The sequence below is a fragment of the Callorhinus ursinus genome, unplaced genomic scaffold (genome assembly GCF_003265705.2).
Source record: "Callorhinus ursinus isolate GAN/ISIS: 27379988/994484 unplaced genomic scaffold, GSC_fseal_2.0 scaffold18, whole genome shotgun sequence".
NCBI classification, from domain to species: domain Eukaryota; kingdom Metazoa; phylum Chordata; class Mammalia; order Carnivora; family Otariidae; genus Callorhinus; species Callorhinus ursinus.
In genome coordinates this window covers 29,578,788-29,602,112 of record NW_027397080.1, presented here as the reverse complement: position 1 = coordinate 29,602,112, position 23,325 = coordinate 29,578,788, and the positions used below count along the sequence as shown (strand labels likewise).

General features: G+C 44.7%; 1 protein-coding gene across 3 annotated transcripts in view; it reads left to right on the top strand.

The window, feature by feature from the left end:
* UBE4B (ubiquitination factor E4B) overlaps positions 1-3,924 on the top strand; it is a 128,750-nt gene extending 124,826 nt beyond the window's left edge. For all 3 annotated transcript variants that reach the window (XM_025855681.2, XM_073903367.1, XM_073903366.1), the window contains 3 exons: positions 1,409-1,583; positions 2,147-2,293; positions 2,573-3,924. In XM_025855681.2, the coding sequence (XP_025711466.1) occupies positions 1,409-1,583; positions 2,147-2,293; positions 2,573-2,634 (384 nt within the window). In that variant the 3' untranslated portion in view covers positions 2,635-3,924. The remainder of the gene's footprint in view (positions 1-1,408; positions 1,584-2,146; positions 2,294-2,572) is intronic.
* The last annotated feature ends 19,401 nt before the right edge of the window (positions 3,925-23,325 follow it).

Below are 23,325 nucleotides of genomic sequence, written 5' to 3'. Positions count from 1 at the left end.
ATAATCTTTTGGCCACTTATCCGCCGTGCCCCTCCCCAAAGGGATGGAGACTGTGGCTTCCTGGCTCATAAGAAGGAGATGTCAAATAAGGCATTTGCTGAATCCGTGTAGTAGTTTAGTTTCAGAAAACTACACTTGAGGCTCTCGGAACTTTTCAGGATTGTACGAGATTACGAGATGGCTTTTAGGATTCCTGCCAGGCCGATGCTAGTGCATGCCCTTCCCTCTCTCTTCCGTGTGGGTGCGTACACTCACTTGGAAACTGAAGTTAAGAAAAGAAGAAAGGTTGAGAAATCTCAACCCCATGGCTCTAAGAAAATACAGGTATTGACATGAATTCATCCCATAGACATTCGTCTGAGTCCTTGGAAGGGAGGCGCCGCTCAGGGGTTACTGGGCCATCGTTCGGAGTCTCAGGCTTGATCAGTCTCCTCTGTTCGCATCACTGTCACTGAATTGACAAGTGGCCAGTGTTTTTGCCATAAATGCAAATTCGGATATGCTGTGATATTTCGAAACGGCAATGATGTATATGAATCAGGCACGTGTCAGGTGGGTGTTACCACCCCCCATTTTATGCCGGAGGAACCTGGGGCCCAGAGGGGTTTGCCTGAGACTACCCAGTGGGTAGACTGTGGAGCCAGAATTCAAGTCCAAGTTCATCTGGGTCTTTGGTGGGGACCTGTCCTCTCTCCACCATCCCTCATGCTCCTCTCAGCAGAGCACCTGACATTTAACAGTGTTGAGCTGAGAGCTCTGGAAGAAAGATTGACCACGAACAGGATAAAGCTCCTTTTGATTATGAACCGTATTGGGTTGTTTTCACCATGTTGACCTTTAGGGAAAAGAGCCGACATTTGTTGCAGGGCACAGTGCCTTTCAAAGCCCCACACAGACGCGATTTTCATTCTCTTTTTAATATTTAAATTTTAGGGGCGCCTGGGTGGCTCAGTCAGCTAATTGTCGGACTCTTGATTTCGTCGCATCATGATCTCAAGGTCCTGGGATCGCGCCCTGAGTCGGGCTCCCTACTCAGCAGGGAGTCTGCTTGTATGCTTGAGATTCTCCCTCTGCCCTTCCCCCGCTCTCTCAAATAAGTAAATAAATAATTTAAATTCAGATTTTAAGAGAAATACATGTTTGATGTAGAAAATAATTCCAAAATTCAAAATTCCCCTCATTTGCCTCAGTCCTAAAGTCCTCCTCAGAGGTAATGACCTGGCTCAGTCTCGTATGTGTTACTCCAGTCTGTAATGTGTTTATAGCCACGTAAAACTATGTATACATTATCGTTTTAGGGCTTTTTTAGAAAGACACAAATGGATCATACTTCAGGCACTTTCTGCAGCTTGCTTTTTTCCCCACTTAAAATATATTGATGTCTCACATTGTCTTCCCTCATTCGCAGAGATCCTACAGCAAAGAGTTGTTTGAAGAAGTGATCTCGAAGATGCGGAAGGCAGGGATCAAATCTACCATAGCGATCGAGAAGTTTAAGCTCCTCGCGGAGAAGGTGGAAGAGATAGTGGCCAAGAACGCGCGCGCAGAAATCGACTACAGCGACGCCCCCGACGAGTTCCGAGGCAAGCGGGCCACTCTCTTCGTGCCGAATTCTTTGAATTACCTGGAGACACGTAACGTGAAAAGACAGCGTTCTGTGCTTTTAACTTTTGTATGGTGTGCTAGTGTTACTCCTTGAGACACGTTGTCTGAAATTACATTTGCCTACTTTTAGTTCCTGTTGTAAATTAAAAGGGGGGAAAAGTCCTTATCTTGATTTCAAACCAAGTACCAACCATGCAAATGCCAAGATCAGCCTTGCCTGTGCCGGAGGGGATTCGCATTTCCAAAGAAGAGTCCTGGAAGGTCTCGGATGAAGGGCTCCAGCCACTGTCTTTCCGGCAGAGCCCTGGTCTTTTTCCTCTGTTCCCCCGCCCCCAGCTGTAGCTGACGAAGGGGGTGTCCCCCTCCCCCAAAGGCACCGCGGACATCTGTATCTCATGCCAACTTCGGCTGCACTTGGTGGCCTGGTCGGACCATGCGATTGCTGTGTCTGTGGATAGACACTGTTAGGAGGGGCTTTGTTTCGTTTTCAGTTTCGGTTTTGGATGCCGCGATGAGAGTCTGCTTTGTTTTGTCTCCGCAGACCCTCTGATGGACACCCTGATGACCGACCCCGTGCGGCTGCCCTCGGGCACCATCATGGACCGCTCCATCATCCTGCGGCACTTGCTCAACTCTCCCACGGACCCCTTCAACCGACAGATGCTGACCGAGAGTATGCTGGAACCAGGTAGAGGAGTGGCACCTGAGTCCCATGCCAGAGATCCATCAGAAGGGGGTGATTTACCAAATCCGGAAGCTTCCATAGCTTACGGCACTTCACGGGAAAGACACAGAACATTGTCTGCTCTGATTCACTGTGGGAGTCTAGTCCTTGGGTCCTGCTTCTTCCTCAGTCAGTGAGGGAGTGAATGGCCTTTTCTTTCTGTTTGGAGAGAACTGCAGGCTGCACCTCCTAGGAAGAGCCCTCCCGTCCGGGGCCATTAATCCTCTCCTTTTCTCTTCCCAGTGCCAGAACTGAAAGAACAGATTCACGCCTGGATGAGAGAGAAACAAAACAGCGATCATTAAACCGTCCCCCGTGCCCCCCCTCTGCAAGACACAGCCGAGGCCAGCCAGGCAGGCAGAAGCCGCGTCGGTGGTGGACACGCTGTTCGGATGTTTTCGGCCCCGCCCGGCAGAGACGCCGAGAGCCCCCCCCCCCAAGAGTGACCAGACGGTGGAGACCTGCAAGGACGTGGTTGAGGAGAGGAGCCCCATTCCTGTACATATATTTAAGTGACACACATGGTCAAAAGCTTGAGGGACACACTTTACGATTGCTTATGTAATAAAGCTCGTCCTTCCTATGTCACCATCGGGGCTTTTGCAACGGAAGTCTTTTAGTGATTGATGACAAATGGGTCTGGGCAGCATCCCGTTCCCCCCCCCCAATCCAATATCCGTTGATTTGATTGTGATTAGAGAACCTTGGACATTTTGCTGCTAAAGAATCCTTACCCCCCTCCCTTCCTGACCCAACTTGCACTGCTGTGGATTTTTTTAAGAGAAGCAAAAACAAAAATAAACTCCTTCCCCCTGGCCCTCCAAACATATACTCTGTGAGATAACTGTGCCTGCAACAAAGTGTTAATCCTGGGATCGTATTTTTATATCATATTCACATATTTGTTTTTTTTAATTGGTGTTAGATGACATGATTAATAAAAAAGGCAAGATATTTTCAGAATTCGAATTTCAGTTTTTATTTTTTTTTCTTTTGAAATGTCCCTTTAAAGTTTTTTTATTCTCAACAAAATGAAGAGAACCTGTTGCTCTGGTCCTTGTCATAAGGCCTCTATTAGGAATCTGAGGAACAGCTGCAGCAAAGGAAGTGTTCAAGTATATCAGGATTTACATCACTTAACGGTTTTGGGGGGCGGGCACGGGGGGCGGTGTGGACAGTTCAAAACCATTACAGTTATCCTAGGAGGGAAGAGAAATTCCTCATCTCTGGAGCCTGTGAGTTCGAGGCAGGGGATCATCTGTAGGACGTGTCCTTTGGGGCTTGGCCTTTACCAAAGCAAAAACGGGGTGCAGGAAACGTGGGCGTGTGCCTGCTTGTAAAGCCACACACAAACACACCCCCCCACACACACAGAAACATAAGATTTTGTATTACTGCTCCCGACTTTAACATACTTGAATTCTTGCATTTCCTTTGGGGTAAAAAAGGGTCTGAAACCGTGAAGTGTTTTGAAGAAATTAAGCTACGAGAACAGACTTTCTTTTTCTTTTCCTTTTTTTCCACCCCCTCCACAGACAATGTCCTCTGTCCGATTCCTAACGCAAACTACAATAAACGGTGGTACACATTCAGAAGGAACCTTCTCTGAGTCTCTTCTTTTTGTGGAAAGCAAAGGGGTGGGTGAAGGACAAGAGCCAAACGAGTTTGCATGTGGTGAATCCTCTTGTCTGCAGCCAACTAAGAGTTGCTATTTTTAAAATAAAACTTCTGCCTTTGTATCAGTCTTGGTGCTCCATTTGGTTCTCATTTCACCGTTTGTGTGTGTGAGGGGCTGAGCTTTGCCACCTTCGGTCTCTGCTCTTCCCAACTTGGTCCCCATGGCTGGTACCTTTTCCCTGACTTCTCCAGTTCTTCCTCAAGGCCAGCCCGTGTCATCGTGCGCTGATGAAAGCGAGCATTTCCGGTGTGCTGGGCACCGCACAAAGAGGCTTTTGCACCTGGTTGGCTCAGTGGGTTGAGCGGCCAACTCTTGATTTCGGCTCAGGTCATGATCTCAGGGTCCTGGGATCAAGACCCCCGTCGGGCTCCCTGTTCGGCGGGGAGTCCGCTTGAGGACTCTCTCTCCCTCTCCCTCTGCCCTTGCCCTGCTCGCACGCACACGCACTCTCTCTCTCTCTAAAATAAATCTTTAAAAAAGAAGACAATACTACTGTCTCAGGTTGTTTTTAAACACATTAGTAGGAGTGGGCGCCTGGGTGGCTCAGTCGGTTGAGCAACTGCCTTTGGCTCAGGTCATGATCCTAGCGTCCTGGGATCAAGTCCCATGTCCGGCTCCCTACTCAGCGGGAAGCCTGCCTCTCCCTCTGACTCTCCCCCCTTCTCATGCCCTCTCTCTCAAATAAATAAATAAATAAATAAAATCTTTAAAAAAACACACACACACATCAAGAGTGAGGTGAGGGGAGGTTAGGTAACTGGCCCAAGGCCACCTGGTCGGTCAGTGGAAGAGCAAGTGTCCAGGCTCCGAAGTCCATGCCCCCAACTGCCATATGCACTACTACTTCTCTTGAGCAAATTTGTACTAAATCACTTCCCCTCCCCCCAAGAATATAATGCATTCATTATCCCACCATGCAAATAATGCCATTAATTTAGTTCACTTTTTACTAAACTTGTTTATGTGTATGCCTAAAAAATTATGTTTTGGGGCTTCTGTGCCTAATTGTTTATCCATCTTATGCATATGTATTATCTCCTCTCTAACCAGATTATAAAGTCTTCAGAGGCACAGATTCTGTCATATTGTCTGCACGTCTCTGTGAATGTAATAGAATGCTGCTATATCCCTCCGTACGCCCTCAGCATTTTGAATATTCAGAATTCAGAGGTCTCAAGGATCTGCTGGGTAGGACATGTCTTCTGTATGTACCATCTCTAGGGGCATGATAATTCATGTTTCTGTTTTTTAGAGTCTCGGGGTTACTGTTTTATAGAAACTTACGCTTGATGCAATCTGTTAATTACGGATATTAAGATAAATGCCAAAATATTTTAAAAGTAGGTCTTGGCTACAAGGAAGATGGTCAAATGAGGAGGATCCGAGTATCAGATGAGCAGAAGAGAAATGGTCCTTGGCAGAGAGATGATTAAAATAACTTCTTACTCGTTTTGTGACTCACTGTCGTGTGGGATTTTAAAAGGAGTTGATAAAATATCTTTTGAAAAGATAGCTGAGCACATTATTTTGTGCACGTTTTGCAACCTTTGGATTTGGGGCCGAAAGTAGTGAGTTTCACCGTGTTTTGGTTGGAGTGGATAGGAGACATCAAGAGGCCTGGTCTCACTAGGTAAGTTTTTGATGGAAAGAGACCACAGTGGCCTGTGAGCCTGGCCTTGATACCTACTCGTGTTGGGCTGAAGGAAACCACGTTGGTTGTAGATAACTTGTCTTTCGTGAGCATATTCTATGCTCAAGCCACTCTTTCATGTAATAATCCACTTAATCCTCAACAACTGTCTGAAGGAGATGGTGTTAGTGAGACAGGCATGTGAGACTAAGCCACATGGGCTTCAGAGTCATCCCGCCAACGCTCCTGCTGTATGGCAGTATTCCAGAATGGCCCAGCTTCAGAAGGCCCAAGGACATACAGAGAAGCAGCATACGATTCTGGAAGGAGCTTTGGCCTTGGGGTCAGCTCCAGACCCAGCCTTCATGGGAAATGGTGAAATGATTTCAATCTCAGGGCTTTGCTTGCTGGCCACTCATTGTCAAGCCCCAAGTTTGTGTCTTCAGCCCAGGCCTCTCTCCCGTGCCCAACACACTAGTCTTCTCCGATGCCCTCAGAGTTCTGAATTAAGTTCCTTCTGTTTCACCCCCAACCCGCTCCTCTTTGTCTTCCCATCATGATAAATGGCAACTCCATCCTTCTAGGTCACACGGACCAAAAACTTGGGAGTCATCCTTGATTCCTCTCTTGTGCTTTCCTCCTATCCGGCCTGTCCACAGGTTTCTCAGCTCTACCTGCAGAATGTGCCCAGAATTCAGCCACTCTTCACCAGGCCCACTGGTGTGACTGGTCTGAGTCATTACCAGTGAGTTGGCTTATTGCGATAGCCTCCTGACTACTCTCCCTGTTTCCCTGTTGTTCTCCTTTCTCGGAACAGCAGCTAGAGCGGTCTTGTTAAAACTTGCCTATGATCAGGGGCGCCGGGCTGGCTCAGTCAGTGGAGCATGCAACTCTTGATCTCGGGGTCATGAGTTCAAGCCCCACAGTGGGTGTGGAGAGATTACTAAAACCAAGAAACAAACAAAAACCACTTGACTAAGATCACACCGTTTCTACGCTCAAACCTTCCATGGCTTCCCAATGCCCTAGGAATAAAAAGGATTTTACAGTAGCTTAGAAGGCAGCACGCTCCCTCTCCATGATCTCTCTGAACTAACAACCTACGGCTCCCCCTTCCTCCAACCACCAAGCCTCCCTGGCCTCCTTGCCCTCCTTAACCTGCAGGCATGCTCCCCACACCGCTAGGGCCCTTGTATTTGCTCCCTCTGCAGGGAATCCTCTTCCCACGGATATCCCCCTGGAACACAGCTCCCTTACGGCTTTAGGTCTTTGCTTAACTATCACCTCCGTGAGTCCTTCCTTGTCCTCCCTGTTTAAAATCACACTCACTATTTGCTGTCCCTTGCGATTCCCTTTCTTTGCGTTTTCTCCTTAGCATTTATCATTAGCTAACGTACAATATCACTTATTTATTTACAGTCTGTTTCCCCCACTAGAATGTGTGCCCCAGGAGGGCGGGATTTTAGTCTGTCGTGTAGCCTTAGCACCTGGAAGGGTGCCTGGCACAGGGTCAATGCTCAATCTATCTGTTGAGTGAATGATCTCTTCATATATTTGTCATGCCAGTTGTATCATTTATCTGTTGCTGCAGAACCAGATCAGCCCAAAATTTAGTGGCTTGATACAGTAACAGTGATTTTATCTCCGTTGGTTCTGGAGGTTCCAGGAACAAGCATCCAGGAGGACCAGACAGGAGCTGTATCACCTTTTACAGTGCAGGCTTGGAAGTCACACAGTGTGACTTCTGCCTTAGTCATAAACCCACCTGGATGCAAGGGCAAGGGATGTAGAAGCCACTGCATGACAGGATGTTAGCAATGCACTGTAAGGATAGCTTCTGAGATAGGAGATACTGTTCTGGTCACCTTGCAAAATAAGATCTGCTGCATTCCCCTCCCGCCAACAATTTACAGGCTCCCTATATGCAAAATACATCCATCTCTTCCCCCAAAGACTCCCAGATTTCATCCCTTTATGGCATCAGCTTGAAGCCCAACATCTTATCATCCAAGACAACTCCAGGTGCAGGTGAGTCACCTCTGATGTGATTCTTCAGGTCCCGTCCCTGGAGTGCCACTCCTCTTGATTTAAAGCTCTGTGAACTAAAGATACAAGTTATCTACACACACACACACACACACACACACACACACACACACACACACACACCATACAATGATGGGACAGATATGGAAAAATCATTATAGATGCTCCTATCCAAATGTTGGAAAATGGAAACACACAGGAGTCAGTGGCCCGTAGTAATTCTGAAATCCCACCTGCCACGTGTTGCCAGTTCCTTATGTAGGAATCCATCCTACAATCTACTACTTGTTCACCAAGACTCTCAACTCCACCCTCTGGGCTCTTGGGTTTTGCCCCTGAATCTTTCCTCCCTTTTCCATAACAAAACCTAATCGCAATGAAGTGGGCATCTCAGTCTGTTTCCTGTTCATAAAAAGAGGTGGGGTTCAGAAGTTTCTTTCTCTATCGCCTTTCCTCTAAGCCGGAGGTACTTTCCTCAGAACGATTCCCTTAGAATTTTGTGGGTTTTCTATGAATCTCCTTGGGTTTGACTCTACTAAACAAAAGCTACACCCCTAAATCTCTTCCAGATAAACTTTTCCCTAGTTAGGATTTCTTGTGAAATCCTTACATCTTTCTGAACTACTTAAAGTAGTCACATTCTTGGCCTCGTATGTAGATGGTTTCTAAAGATCTAAATGGCTTCCGGAGGCAACAAAAAGAGGCCAAGTGACACTTTCAGTGTTTTGCCTTGCAATCTCCCGACCGCGATCATTGAGTCCACTCCTCCACATTTACTCTTCCTCTAACACAGATGACGGCATTGCCAAAACTTCCACCACCGTATGACAAGGGGCTTCTTTCCTTCAGCGTCCAATAACTTTTCCTCACGTTCCTTTCAAGCCTCTTCAATGGCTTTTGGGCTGACTAACAGCATCCTCAAAGGCACCCCCGTCTTCTGTCCACCATTCAGCCCCGAAGCCAACGCCACGTGTTTTCGGCTTTGTTACACCCACACCCATTTCCAGGTCCTAAATCCTGCTGCTAAACAGATCGCCCAAATTTAACGGCTTAAAACAGCTGCTGTTAATTTATTATCGTCTGTCGTGGTTCTGGGGTGAACTGAGCTCAGCAGCCAGGTCTTGCTCCAGGACTCCAGACAGCGGCAATTGCAAGCCTGCGGAGGATGAAGTCACCCGAAACGCTTCCTTCCATCCGGCCGGTGGCTGGAACACCTACATGTGGCCCCTCTGGGGCTCTTTGGCTTCCAGATGCAGCGTGGTGACCAGGTTCTAAGAGCAAGCACTCCAAGAGGTGCAGGCAGAAACGGATCTTGACAACCTAGTGGCCTCAGGAGACAGAGCGTCTCTTCTGCTGCAGACACAGCCCCGCCCAGGTTCCGGGGGAGGGAGCGGAGCCCCCAGCTCTCCGTGGGAGGAATGTCAGTGTCACATTTCAAGAGGAGCATGTGGATGAGAGATCGTGTTGCTGCCATCTTAGAAAACAGAATCATCCACACCGTCTCTCCCTTCTGTAAATGGTCACTTCTTGCCTTTTTGTTTTCCTGCCCCTTTTCTTGCTGTTTTGCAGGCATTCTTATGTATTTTTCTAGAACTTACCCCCAGTCCATTTTAGATGTTGGGGATATCTTCTCACCGTCTGTTGTCTCTCTGATAGCTTTGTTGTGGTCTCTTTTTTGAAACAGAAATTCTGAACGTTTGTGTTGTTCTAGCTATCCTTCTGCTTACGTATTTTTTTAGGTAAAATTCATATAACATAGAATTAGCCCTTTTAATTTAATTCAGGGTACAATGCAGTGGTGTTTAGTGTACACACAGTGCTGGGCAATGACCAGCTCTCTCTGGTTTCAAAACTATAGATGTGGTTTTAGGGCTTCGATTTTTTAATTTTATATATATATATATATTTTAGATTTTATTTGTTTATTTGACAGAGAGAGACACAGCGAGAGAGGGAACACAAGCAGGGGGAGTGGGAGAGGGAGAAGCAGGCTTCCCGCGGAGCAGGGAGCCCGATGCGGGGCTCCATCCCAGGACCCCGGGATCGTGACCTGAGCCGAAGGCAGACGCTTAACAACTGAGCCTCCCAGGCACCCCTGATTTAATATTTTGAATGGGAAAAACCCAAGGAGTATGGAGGAAAAGGACTGCCTCCTCTTTTCTAACCCCATCCCCCAGCCTCCCATGGCCCTTGCACTATTACCCGTTTTCTTTCTCAGTGGAAATGGCCATCCTAGCTAGGCTGCACCTTGCTTTTTTCACGTAAAATATACCTCGGGATCCTCTCTTCCAGCAGCACCTCTGTCCTGTTATTACCAAGTCATTGACCGATAGCACCTTAGTGGATTGCGATCTGGATTGCCTCCAACAGCTCCACAGTGAACAATCTCATAAATACACCATTTTTGCACGTGTGCAAACATAATATGAAGATAAAATTCCTAGCAGTGGACTTGGACGATCCAAGTGTATACACACGGGCGCCTGGGTGGCTCAGTCGGTGAAGCGACTGCCTTCGGCTCAGGTCATGATCCTGGAGTCCCGGGATCGAGTCCCACATCGGGCTCCCTGCTCGGCGGGGAGTCTGCTTCTCCCTCTGACCCTCTTCCCTCTCGTGCTCTCTATCTTTCATTCTCTCTCTCCCTCGAATAAATAAATAAAATCTTTAAAAAAAAACAAAAAAACAAAGTGTATACACACATCTCTACTTATATTTAAGTCAGTTTGAAATTTGTCATTTTATTGCACCATACTCTGAGAACAATTGTCAAAATGGTGTTGATCCTTGGGAATCTGTCAAGGCTTCCTTGTGGCCTTGAACATGATTAAGATTTGTGACCCTTCCCTGGAGCTCAGTGTGTCTTCTCTGTTTATGACGTATAAAATTTTACTTGTATTTATTATTTACAGCTTATTGATTGTATTATTGAAATCCTCTCTATTTTTGCTTACTTTTTTGTCTGACTTCTGCTTGATCTATTTATTTCAAGACTATATGATAAGATCTCTATTCCAGTTGTTGACTTATCTCTTTGTGTGGTTTTATCACTAATGGCTTCGGATCTTCTGAGCTTATGTTATAAGGGAGATATATTCATAGTTATATTTTCTTGATTATCTTTCCTTTTGTCATCTCTCTGTTACATCGTTTTTCTTTTTTAAAAAAAAGACTTTATTTATTTATTTGAGAGAGAGCGAGAAAGAGAGATCACAAGCAGGGGAGGGGTAGAGGAAGAAGCAGGCTCCCCGCTGAGCAGGGAGCCCGATGCGGGACTCGGTCCGAGGACCCTGGGATCATGACCTGAGCTGAAGGCAGACGCTTAACCGACTGAGCCACCCAGGCACCCCTGTTATGAAGTTTTTCATATTAAAATTGGTACTTTGGTGTTGCTTTGGTTGATATTTGCCTAGTATATATTCCTTTTTCCTTGTTTGCCCCCTGTTTATTATGAAATAGTACACCTATTTAGAAAATGCATAAAACATAGACAGACAAATTTATTAATTACTATAAAGCTTATACTGATGTAACTACCACTTAGGCAAAGAAACAGAACATTTTCAGTGTCCCAAGCCCATTTACTGCTCTTCCCAGGCCCAACCCCATCCATAGGTAAGTATTATCCTGATTTTTATGGTAATCATTTCCTTACTTTTCTGTATGGTTTTGTCACTTAGGTATATATTCCTAAACGCCATAGTTTAATTTTGCCTTTTTTGAAATGTTATATTAATATACTTAAAGGTGGGGCACTTGGCTGTCTCAGTTGGAAAGGCGAGCAACTCTTGATCTTGGGGTCGTGAGTTCGACGCCAACGTTGTAGAGATTACTTAAATAAAAACTTTAAAATATATATACATATCTAAAGGTAATGTATTTAAATCTGGCTTTTCTTGTTTTGATCTTATATCATAAATAATCAGTATTGCTGTGTTACGTGTGACTCATTCACTTTCATTGCTACATATACTTCATTGTTTAAATATACCAAAATATTTTGTATCCATTTTACTGTTGAGGGACCCTGGTTTGTTACCAGTTTGGGACTATTACAGCTAATGTGGCCGTGAACATTCTTGAATATGTTTCAGGGCCCATTTGATGTTGGATTTTGGACTTTTGTCAAATGCATTTTCTGCATCTGTTGAGATGGTAATATGGTTTTTAAATTTTGGGCTAATACGGTGAAGTGACATCAATTAATTTTTGAAAGTTAAATAAACCTTGCAATCCTGGGAGAAATCCCATTAGAATATCATATATTATTCTATTTATGTATTGTTGGATTCAATTTGCTAAAAGTTTTTTAAAGATTTATTTATTTATTTATTTATTTATTTATTTATTTGACAGAGAGAGAGAGGGAGAGAGAGCACAAGCAAGGGGAGCGGCAGAGGCAGAGGGAGAAGCAGGCTCCCACTGAGCAGGGAGAGCCTGATGTGGGGCTCGATCCCAGGACCCTGGGATCATGACCTGAGCCAAAGGCAGACACTTAATTGACTGAGCCATTCAGGCACCCCCAATTTGCTAAATTTTTTTTTAATGATTTTATTTATTTATTTGACAGAGAGAGACACAGCAAGAGAGGGAACGCAAGCAGGGGGAGTGAGAGAGGGAGAAGCAGGCTTCCCACGGAGCAGGGAGCCCCATGCAGGGCTCAATCCCAGGACCCTGGGATCATGACCTGAGCCGAAGGCAGACACTTAACGACTGAGCCACCCAGGTGCCCCGAATTTGCTAAAATTTTAAAAAATACTTTATTTATTTATTTATTTGAGAGAGAGCGAGCTTGAGGAAACGAGGGGTGGGGGAGGGGCTGAGGGAAAAGCAGACTCCCAGTAGAACAGGGAGCTGGACGTGGGACTCGATCCAGGCCCCGGGATCATGACCTGAAGCTCAACTGACTGAGCCACCCAGGCACCCTCAATTTGCTAAAATTTTTGAAAGAATTTTTGCATCTCTCTATATCTACCATTTGTGTCCTAAGGGATATTGGTTTATAGTTTTCTTGTAGTATCTCTTTCTGGTTTTAGTAGCTTCCCCATTTAGTTTTTCTCACAAGGGAGGTGCCAATTTTCAGATCCCTACATTGCATAACACAGTGATTCAGCATTATAACCTATGATGCCATTTCTACACATATATTAATGGTTCCCTTCTTAGTGTCTTCTGATGGAGTTTCTCAATCTGGTTTTCTAGGTCACTAATTCCTTCTTTGTATGCATTTTCATATTGAACCCTCTCTCTCCAATTAGCTGTTTGGTTTTTTAATAACTGCTTATTTCCTGACCTGTTACCAATAACCTATCTCTTTGATTTTTTTTTTAAGTAGGTTCCACGCCCAACGTGGAGCCCAGTGCAGGGCTTGAACTCACCACTGTGAGATCAAGACCTGAACTGAGATCAGGTGTCGGATGCTTAACTGACTGAGCCACTCAGCCCACCTCTTTGAAGATATTTGAAGTTCTTGTTGGGTCTTCTCCATTAATTCTGCTTCCTCAAATATAAGCTTTTCAGTTTATTGTCTTTGATTTGGAGTATGGCTCTTTTGCTCCTTAGATGTGCAATTATTTTCACATGAGCTCATCTTCCCCTGGGTGTCAGAAACTACCTGGATGGTAGTGGTAGTGTGTAGTGAGCAAGGCTAAAGCTCAGGGCCCATTTTCTGCCCTCCTGGTGCAGTGTGTGTGTGTACGTGTGTGTGTGTGTGTGTGTGTGTGTGTGTGTTGGGGGGCTGTCACAGGGTGGAGTTGGTGGCATTAAAGTATAGGTCTCATAAGCCCCTATGGGCCTTCGCCACAGGTCACTGTGCCCTTCAAGAAACCTTCCTGTATCTCTTTCGAGCAGTTGTTTTGTTTTGTTTTGTTTTGTTTAAGTAGGCTCCAAGCCCAACATGGGGCTTGAACTCACAACCCTGAGATTAAGAGTCACGTGCTCTGCCAACTGAGCCAGCCAGATGTCCCAACCAGCAGTTCTTTTCTAGAGACCTCTTCGCTTGGATGTCATCGCCTGGTACTGAGGGAATGGAGGAGCAGAAGGGAACAGTTGCGATGTGGCCATCCTCCAGCATGAGCTACCTGCTGCTCCCCGCAGCCGGGCATCTGTGAGAGGAACACAACAGCCCCTGTCCAGCCTCCCCTCTACCCGGGGCCAACAGCCCGGTCTGCTCCCTGCTGCTGTTACCGCCCCCCTCCTCCAGCCTGACCACCCTCTCTCCCCTCTTGCATTTCTCCATTTCTAGTTTCTCAGGCTCCCCTGCCTCCCTCTTGACTCTGGCCTCTCCATGGCTGGGCTCAGTGGTGTACATGACAGCCCCATCCCATTGCCCAAGAACCCTCGTGGTGGATCCTATTAGCCACGTCTTTCTCCAGATTGAAACTGAAATGCAGAGGGGTTACATTATTTGCCTGCAACCGCGCAGCTGCTAAGTGAAAATCTGAGGCTCATCACTTCCTCTCTGCCTGCGAAGGCTATACCCCACTCTTTGGAGTCGTTTGTCCCCAAAATAAAGAAGCGTGGACAAGACCTTTGCTTCAGCCATTTCCAAACCCCGTGGGATCCTGGGACGGACAAAGGAACAGGGTTGTTGCTGATTTCCAGGAGACAGTCCCCTTTAAATCTTTCGTCCTTTTGTCTCAAGTATGACTTTTTATGGAGGTTTAAATTATTTATACTGTTTTGTTGAAAGCTAAGCACATTGGGTGAATTGCCGCCCATTGGAGGGTAGAAAGTGGACAGGCAGACTGGATTGTGATTTAGAAAAAAATAAAACATGGTATCTCTGACCCTGGTACCTGGAGGTTCTTTTGGTGCAGGCTGTGTATGTGTGTGTGTGTGTGTGTGTGTGTGTGCGTGTGAGAGAGAGAGAGAGAGAGAGAGAGAGAGAGAGAGAGAAGGAGAGAGTTGGTTGGTTCGTTGTCACAGCTGGGTTTATAGCCTTTGGAGATTATTTCTGTACCTTTCAGTTTCTTTGTAAAATGAGCATGTTACCTGTCAACATTATATGGTTGGAAGGAAATTGTTGATGTAATGGATTTTTTTTAAAGCAAAAAAAGAAAAAAAGAGCTCTATAAAGAAAAGCACATTATAAATAAATAGGGTTAATTTCTAGTCAAAACCACAGAGTCAGCTGTTTATATAAATATTATAGATCTAAATGCTTAGCTTCTTCCTTGGAGGCTGGCTCCTTGTCTTAGAAGGCTGTGCTTTATTGTCCTTTCAAACCACAACCTACTGAGGCCATCAGCGATGCGAAAACATTTTTCTTTTCCAGTTGATTTCTTTAGGATGATTGAGAAATACCATGGCAGCCAAGGGGGTCCCATCCTCAGTTGTCTGCCTGCTTACGGCTCTTTCATTGAATTTAGAGCATTGCAGACCAACCTATTATGGCCACTCATCTTCAAACATTGTGTATATTCATTTAAATGGCCAAAGGGGGAGGGGGAGTGGATAAAATGAATAAAGTTGGTGGACTGATGACTATTACAGGTTCAGAGTATAAACTAGAAGGTTTAATGAGTGTTAAGAGTATGAAATGCAGGTCCCATTCCTACAGAGAAAAATGTGGGCTCATTTGAAGTTTAGGATTAAATTCAAGCCCCAAATCCCAACTCTCCCATGAGTTGATTTGCCTGGGAACTCAAATAGTCAGGAAAGTAGCAAGTGAGGGGAATAAAAATCAGGTTCTTAGTTCTTACTCACTTTCCTTTTGAGAAAATTGAAGACAGAGTCCCAACTGAAAGCGAGAAAAAAAGGAAACAAACCCTTTAAAAAGATAAGAGGCTTCTGCTTGTCTGATTGCCCAGAGTGGACTGAGTCTCAAATTGCCGCCAAGTAACCTCTTCAGCTATAAGCTAAATATATCATCTTTTATCTTTTCACCAAGTGTATCTTCTTGTTGAAGTGCACACATTCTTGGCTGGGATGCAGGTATGACCTAATTTCGATGTTAAGTGTGTGGGAGAATCAACTTTTAAAGCAGTGCTTCCAAAGCTGAGATGTTTGCAGCCGGGAGAATGAATGTGGTTGAATCCACCACTAGAATGCTCCCTTGTTATTGATAGAATTCCAGTGCTTTTTCTTTCTTTTTTCTTTGTTAATACTTAGTCCACTTTCTGTTTGTTTTAGGTGTTCTAAGGGGCATACAGTGCTGTGCTGAAGAGCATGGGGTTTGGAGCTAGATGTTCATGGATTTGAATCCTGATTCCACCCCCCACTTATTGACTGTGACCTTGAATAAATGTCTTCATCCCGGTGGGAGTTTCCTGGGGCTGCTGTAACAATAAACCGGGTCACCTACAGGGCACCTGGGTGGCTCAGTCGGCTAAGCGGCTGACTCTTGCTTTCAACTCAGGTCATGATCTCAGGATCCTGGGATGGAGCCCTGTGTCAGGCTCCACGCTCAGTGGGGAGTCTGCTTGGGATTTTCTCTCTCTCCCTCTCCCTCTGCCCCCTCCCCAACTCTCGTGTGCCATCTCTCTCTCTCCCTCTCAAAAATAAATAGGTCTTAAAAAAAAATAAACCAGGTGAAATTAGAACAGAAGTTTTGTATTCTTTCCCATATCTAGAGGCCAGAAGTCCAAAATCAGTATCATTGGGGCCGAAAATTCTTAAGTGTTGACCAGACTGTGCTCCTTCCAGAGGCTCTAGGGGAAAATGTGCTTCTTGCCTCTTCCAGCTTCTGGAGGTTGCTGGTGTTCCTAGGCTTGGGATTGCATCCCTCCAGGCTCCCCCTCCCGCGGTCGCACTGCCGTCTGCACGTCTGTGTGGGCTGTCAAATCTCCCTCGGCCTCCCTTTTACAAGGATACGTAGGACTGCAGTGAGGGCTGATCGAGATAGTTCAGGATAATCTCCGCATCTACAAGGACGCTGTTTCCTTATAAGGTAATATTGACAGGTCCCAGAGATGAGGACCTGCTATCGCTGGGGGGGCCCCCACAACCTAAGTTTCGTCATATGGGAACAGTAAGAGTCCCTATTTTACAGGACTGTGGTGAGGATTAAACGAGACAGTGAACGTGGAGTGCTTCCAGTAGTTCTTGGTTTAGTCCATGCTCGATAAATATCAGCTGCCATCATCCCTACCCCTACCATCATCATCACCATCACCTACTCAAATTCTTCCCCTCTCTTGGAGAGGATGAGAAAAATCCAGTAAGCACAGAATGCTGAGATTGTAAAACCTGGACACACTTTAGAATTCATCTACTCTGACATATAGGTTAAACAGAAGTCTAGAGGCATTGACTTGCTCAGGATCCCACAGCTAGAATGAAGCAGATTTATTTCGTTGTAACATTGTATTCATTCATTCATTCATTCATTCATTCATTCAAAGTAGGCTCCACACCGAGCGTGAAGCCCAATGCGGGGCTTGAGATCATGACCCTGAGATCAAGACTTGAGCTGAGATCAAGAGTTGGACGCCCAGGGCGCCTGGGTGGCTCAGTTGGTTAAGCGACTGCCTTCGGCTCAGGTCATGATCCTGGAGTCCCGGGATCGAGTCCCACATCGGGCTCCCTGCTCATCAGGGAGTCTGCTTCTCCCTCTAACCCTCCCCCCTCTCATGTGCTCTCTCTCTCATTCTCGCTCTCTCAAATAAATAAATAAAATCTTAAATAAAAAAAAAAGAGTTGGACGCCCAATCACCTGAGTCATCCAGGTTCTTCTCATTGTAACATTTTTTTTAGATTTTTATTTTTAAAAAGATTCTATTTATTTGAGAGAGAAAGAAAGACAGCACACCCAGGGGGAGGGGCCAAGGGAGAGGGAGAAGCAGACTCCCCACTGAGCGGGGAGTCCAATGAGGGGCTCCATCCCAGGACCCTCAGATCATAACCTGAGCCGAAGGCAGACTCTTGTCTGACACGCTGATCCCAGGTGCCTCTCACTGTAACATTTTAGATACTAGGACTCTGTAATCTGTAGATAGGGACACCGAAGGAAAGGGATGATAGGGGATCACTTAGGGAGAGTGAAGGTGAGAGAGAATAAAGATTCAATGGGAAGGGTGAATTAGGTAATATCTTCATTCCCATTTTAGAGATGAGGACACAGGGGTTATATGCTAAAGGGCACATAGTAAGTGATAGAATTAGAATCCAAACAGTTGGACTGTAAAGACCAGGTGCTCTCAACCCCTCCCTACTCCCTCTTCCCAGTAGATGGTTTCTCAGCATGATTTATGTATTCATCTCAAGTGGTTACATTGTAAGTAAGAGTAAGAAAATGCAATTTCCAGGAGACACTGAGAGCTAGAGCTCTGGAGAGGGCTATGTCTTCAGGATAGTCTCCTTGGACTGGGGACTTGGCAATGGTGGAAACGGCGGGGTTATTTGAGATATCCTGACCCTACTGAGCACTGTTCACTGGGCATTGTGCTCCCAGCTCTCCGTGTTGCCCAGATCCTCCCTCTTCTCGTGTCTCAGGCATCGCTCCTGGTGGCTGGACTCTTTGGAGCCGTAGGAAGCCCATTTCAGGCACCATGTTCTGCCCATGTGTTCCGGGACCATCTGTCACTGCAATTCCCAGAGACAACAATTTGGTTTCTTCAATCATGGCTTTAAGACCAAAGTTAATTGATACAAGGTTGTTCCTATTTAGTAAAAAAATTCCTGTTACAGAAAAATGATGTATACTTAAACTGCAATTCAGAAGAGGGGAATCTATGCAGGGTATTTTTATCTGGCTGAAATGATAGATCCCCAGTCATGACCAGGGGAAACAGCCAGACATGCTGATTTTAGCTGACTGTGTTTGCAAAGAGCCAACAGCTGATTAAAACGAAACCTTGCACTAATCGGGGGGAACTAAGGGAACACACCAAATTAAAATTTCCCATTCTCTTGGTCTTTACAAAAGTATCAAATGTCAGTGTTCGGTTCTTGATTCGTGACTTCTGCATGGTAAATATCATGTTTGGTATTTACTGTGGGGTCCTCAGGGCCACAGCGATCTCAGCAACTGTGCTAATTTGCATTGTGATGTATATATTCCTTATAAATGGATATTCATTTCAATATAATTGAACATTGGAGGCAAAGAAAAAAATGACACCTATTGATTTCGCTACTGGCGTTAGGGACTTCAGAAAATGTGGTCTAGGCAGAGACTTTTTTTTTTTTTCTTCAAGGCTTCCCAAGAAGACTAGAAAATTCTTTTCAAAGGCAGAAGCCTTGTTCTATTCCACATATTTTTGAAATTACCTTTCTAGATTTGTGTTTATATCCTGAAGCATGATTTTGACTCTTCCAGGCAGTATCAGAATTCACCTTTTGTATTAATCTGGCTTTTGCGGATAGCCAGAAGTCACTTGGATCCAAATGCTGTCAGGTGGTTATGTTGTCTGAGACCTAACACACGCTTTTTAAATTTTTAATCTTGTTGGAATAAGACTCACTTCTCCCAGCAGCTCACTCCCCTATTTCCCGTTTCCTACTTGTTCCTACCAATCTCATTAGCAAAGAATTCAGGCAGTGGAGCTTATTAGAATTCGAGGTGAAAAAGATAAGTAAAGAGACAGGCTTGAGGAACTTTTCAGTGAGTAAGAAGCATGAGTTTTATGACATCTGTTTTGGCTGATTTTCTTTTCTTTCCTTCTGGATTCTGGGTAGTTGAAGCCACCAAATAAAAATCAGTCCTCAGCAAACTGGAGGCTTGCTGTGCTCATCAGTTTCCTGACCGGGAGGACTAACCTGTGCTAAAGTATCTTCCCCTTTTGACTCTCTGATTCCAAATAACCTCAGCAGAAGTCGTGTCACTGTATATTAATATTAATGAGTTAGATCAGATTGCATCCTAAGTATTCACTGAAAAAAACAAAAACAGAAACAAAACACCAGGGGCGCCTGGGTGGCTCAGTCGTTGAGCGTCTGCCTTCAGCTCAGGTCATGATCCCAGCGTCCTGGGATCGGGTCCCGCGTCGGGCTCCCTGCTCAGCGGGAAGCCTGCTTCTCCCTCTCCCACTCCCCCTGCTTGTGTTCCCTCTCTCGCTGTCAAATAAATAAATAAAATCTTTAAAAACAAACAAACAAACAAAAACACCAGAGCCTTTATTGATTTGTCTCCAGCTCTGCATTGTTGTCACTTAATACAGTGTTCAATACAATCTGTACACACATACTTCTATCAAATAGACATTAACATTTACAAGGACTTTGTATTATAAAACAGATACTTTCCAGCTTCAACACAGTAGCCTCATAGGTCCAAACATATAAGCAATTCCTATTTTTAAATGCGCAACATGATCCAAGACTTAAGTACATGTGTTACCTGACCTTGTTTAAAATACCCGGAAGGTAATTCTCTTTATGGGCACGGACAGTCCTGCAAAGGATTGCGGTCTTAATTCTCCCTACATTTTCATCAGTGCAAGTGGCGGCATGTGGCAATTTTGAATGAATATGGCCTCTCTGAGTCAGGAAGGCCAACTGTTTGGCCAAGAGGCAGTGACCTTTCGCAAGGCAGGTTGTGGGACTAGGGCATCTTAAAACCAGGTCAGGGAGGGGATTATGGCTTATGGCCTCCCGCCCACTCAGCCCCTCAGGCTCGCCCAGCTGCCACGGGTGAGTCCTGGCCCCTCCGATCCAGCTGCTGACCCAGCCGGCAGAGGATTACTGGTGACATCGCTGCTGGGATGCCTTTGGACAAATACATTTTTAAACGATGAAATATTTTCTAACAGGCAGTATAGAGACCGGCATAACGGCACCCACCTATATACCCATCCCACCGCCCCCCAACATTTTCATCCTGTGTCTTTTTTTTTCCCCCAAGAAATAAAATATTAGCTTCCTGTGTCTTGCTTCCTGCTTCCTTTCTTTCCTCTCTCTTAGGGTAACCTCTTTCCTGAATTTGTTGATGATCATTTCCCGTGCAGGTTTTCCTCCTTGACTCTGCAGGAATGGAGTCCTGCGCGCTATAGTGTTCTTCCGCACATGTTTCCAAACTTCATGCATAAATGGCATTTTACCGCACAAATTATTCTGAACCTCTTACTATTTTTTTTTTTTTTTTTTTTTTTTTGCTCAGCTTTATGTTTTTGAGATTTAGTCATTGCGCTAGCTGTTTGCTTATTCTTTCTCAGCCCTGTGCCCACCTTTCCATACTGTTTGTATTCCTCAAGCTCCTTCGCCAGTTGGTTTCTCTTTGGGTTCTGCCAGTAGGAGGCGTTGAGGGGAGGAGCGAAGTCTTCGTTTTCCTTTCTCTTTTGCTCTTTTCCTTCTGGTGCTTTTTTCCTGAGGCTGCCGCCTCTCCCTCTCCCCGCGCACCTCAGCTCCAGTCCTGGCCCCTCCCCCAGTCTCCTAGCTTCCGGAACACTCCCTCCTCCTTTATTCTTCCAGTGTTAGGATTTTGGCACCTTCCTGCAGTTTCTAGTCTCTGAATTAGCATCCCTTCTCCTTTTCTTTTCTTTTTTCTCTTCAAGCTTGCAACATCTGCATAACCAATTCCTCTATTAAATCTCCTGTGTTTGTCATGACTAGTGGGGTTTCTAACTTGGGCCCTGACTGCTGCATTAATTTTAGTTGCTGGACCATTAATTTTAGTTGCTGCATAGTATTCTCTCCTATGACTCAGTTTATTCATCCGATCTCTTGTCGATGGGCATTTTGATTTTTCCGTATCGCAAACAATGGAAAGACTGCATTCTTGGACCTGTTTCCTCACTTACCTGTGCAAGACTTTCCCTAGAGTATCTACTGGAATCCTGGGTTAAAGGGCTGTGCTCATCTTCCATTTGGCTGGCTGCTAACAAATTTTCCAAAATAGCTGTCCCATTGCCTTCTCTTCCATCACTGGGTACTGTCACACTTGCCATTGCTGGCAATTTGATGGATTTGGCATGGTATCTCATTTCCATGATTTAAGTGTCTTTCCGTTCTTTCGTCTGTGAGGTGCCTACTCATATCCTTTTGCCCATTGTTTTTCTGTTAGGTTGCTTGTATTTTCCATATTGGTTTATATAACTGTAAATTGATTGGATTTCTTTATATATTCTGAAACCCTGGCTATATGTGTTGCAAATATATTTGTCCCATCTATGGTTTGTTGTTTGCTTTGTTTCATTATATCTTTTGTTGTGTAGAAGTGTGTGTGTGGTTTTTAAAAAACACAGTCAAGTTCGTCAGTCTTTTTTGGTTAGTGGTTTTTGTCTCTTGTTTAAAATATTTTTTTTTCATTGGGGCCACCTGGCTGGCTCAGTTGGTGGAGCATGTGACTCTTGATCTTGGGGTCATGAGTTCGAGCCCCACATTGGGTGTAGAGTTTACTTAAGAAAATAAAGTAAATAAATAAAAATTTAAAAAATAGTTTTCTTGGGTGCCTGGGTGGCTCAGTTGGTTAAGCAACTGCCTTCAGCTCAGGTCATGATCCTGGAGTCCTGGGATCGAGTCCCACAACGGGCTCCCTGCTCAGCGGGGAGTCTGCTTCTCCCTCTGACCTTCCCCCCTCTCATGTGCTCTCTCTCTCTCTCATTCCCTCTCTCAAATAAATAAATAAAATCTTAAAAAAAATAAAAAATATTTTTCTTTATCTCAACATCATAAAATATTTTGTATTTTCTTCTAAAATATTTATTTTTTAAAAGATTTTATTTATTTATTCATGAGAGAGAGAGGGAGAGAGAGAGAGAGAGAGAGAGAGAAGCAGAGGGAGAAGCAGGCTCCCAAGGAGCAGGGAGCCCGATGCGGGACTCGATCCCAGGACCCCGGGATCATGACCCGAGCCGAAGGCAGACGCTTAACCATCTGAGCCAGCCAGGCGCCCTCTTCTAAAATATTTAAAGCTTTGTTTTTCTGATTCAGGTTTGCATTCCATCTGAAATTTATTTTTTATATGGTATAAGGAGCACATTTTTAACTGTATAGTTAAACAATTATTTCAGCATCATTTATTATCATGTATAGTTTACCATTTTCCCACTGATGTGTAATGCCAATGCTGTCATATGTTGTGTTACCATGTGCATGTGGTCTGGACTTTATTCTGTTCCATTTCTGGACTCGTATAGTCTTGTGCCAATGCAACAGAATTCTAATTAGAATGATGTTACAGAAAATCTTGCTAACTTATGGGCAAGTCCCCACATCTTGTTCTTAAAAATTGTGGATAATCTTGGCTTCATTCTAGCATATGAATTTTTTAAATGGACATGGAATAGATTTATTATTTAATTTTATCATCACCTTGTCAAATTCCATGAAAAATCCTGTTCAAGTATTCATTGAAATTACATTAAATTTATAGATTAAATCTGGAGAGGACAGACAACTTCATAATATTTTCTTCCTGTCTAAAAATAAGGACTATCTCTCCCTCTACTTTTTGGTGACTAGATGAATTGTTTTAATTGATTTTTTAAAAGATTTATTTATTTATTTGAGAGACAGAGAGAAAAAGCACGAGGGGGAAGGGGCAGAGGGAGAGGGAGAAGCAGGGCTCCCCGCTGAGCAGGGACCCTGATGTGGGGCTCCATCCCAGGACCTGGGGATCACGACCTGAGCCGAAGGCAGATGCTCAACCGACTGATTTTAATTTTTATTAATTTAATTTTATTTTAATTCCAGTATCATTAACATACACTGTTACATTTGCTTCATGTGTACAATGTAGTGATTCAGCAATTCTATACATTACTC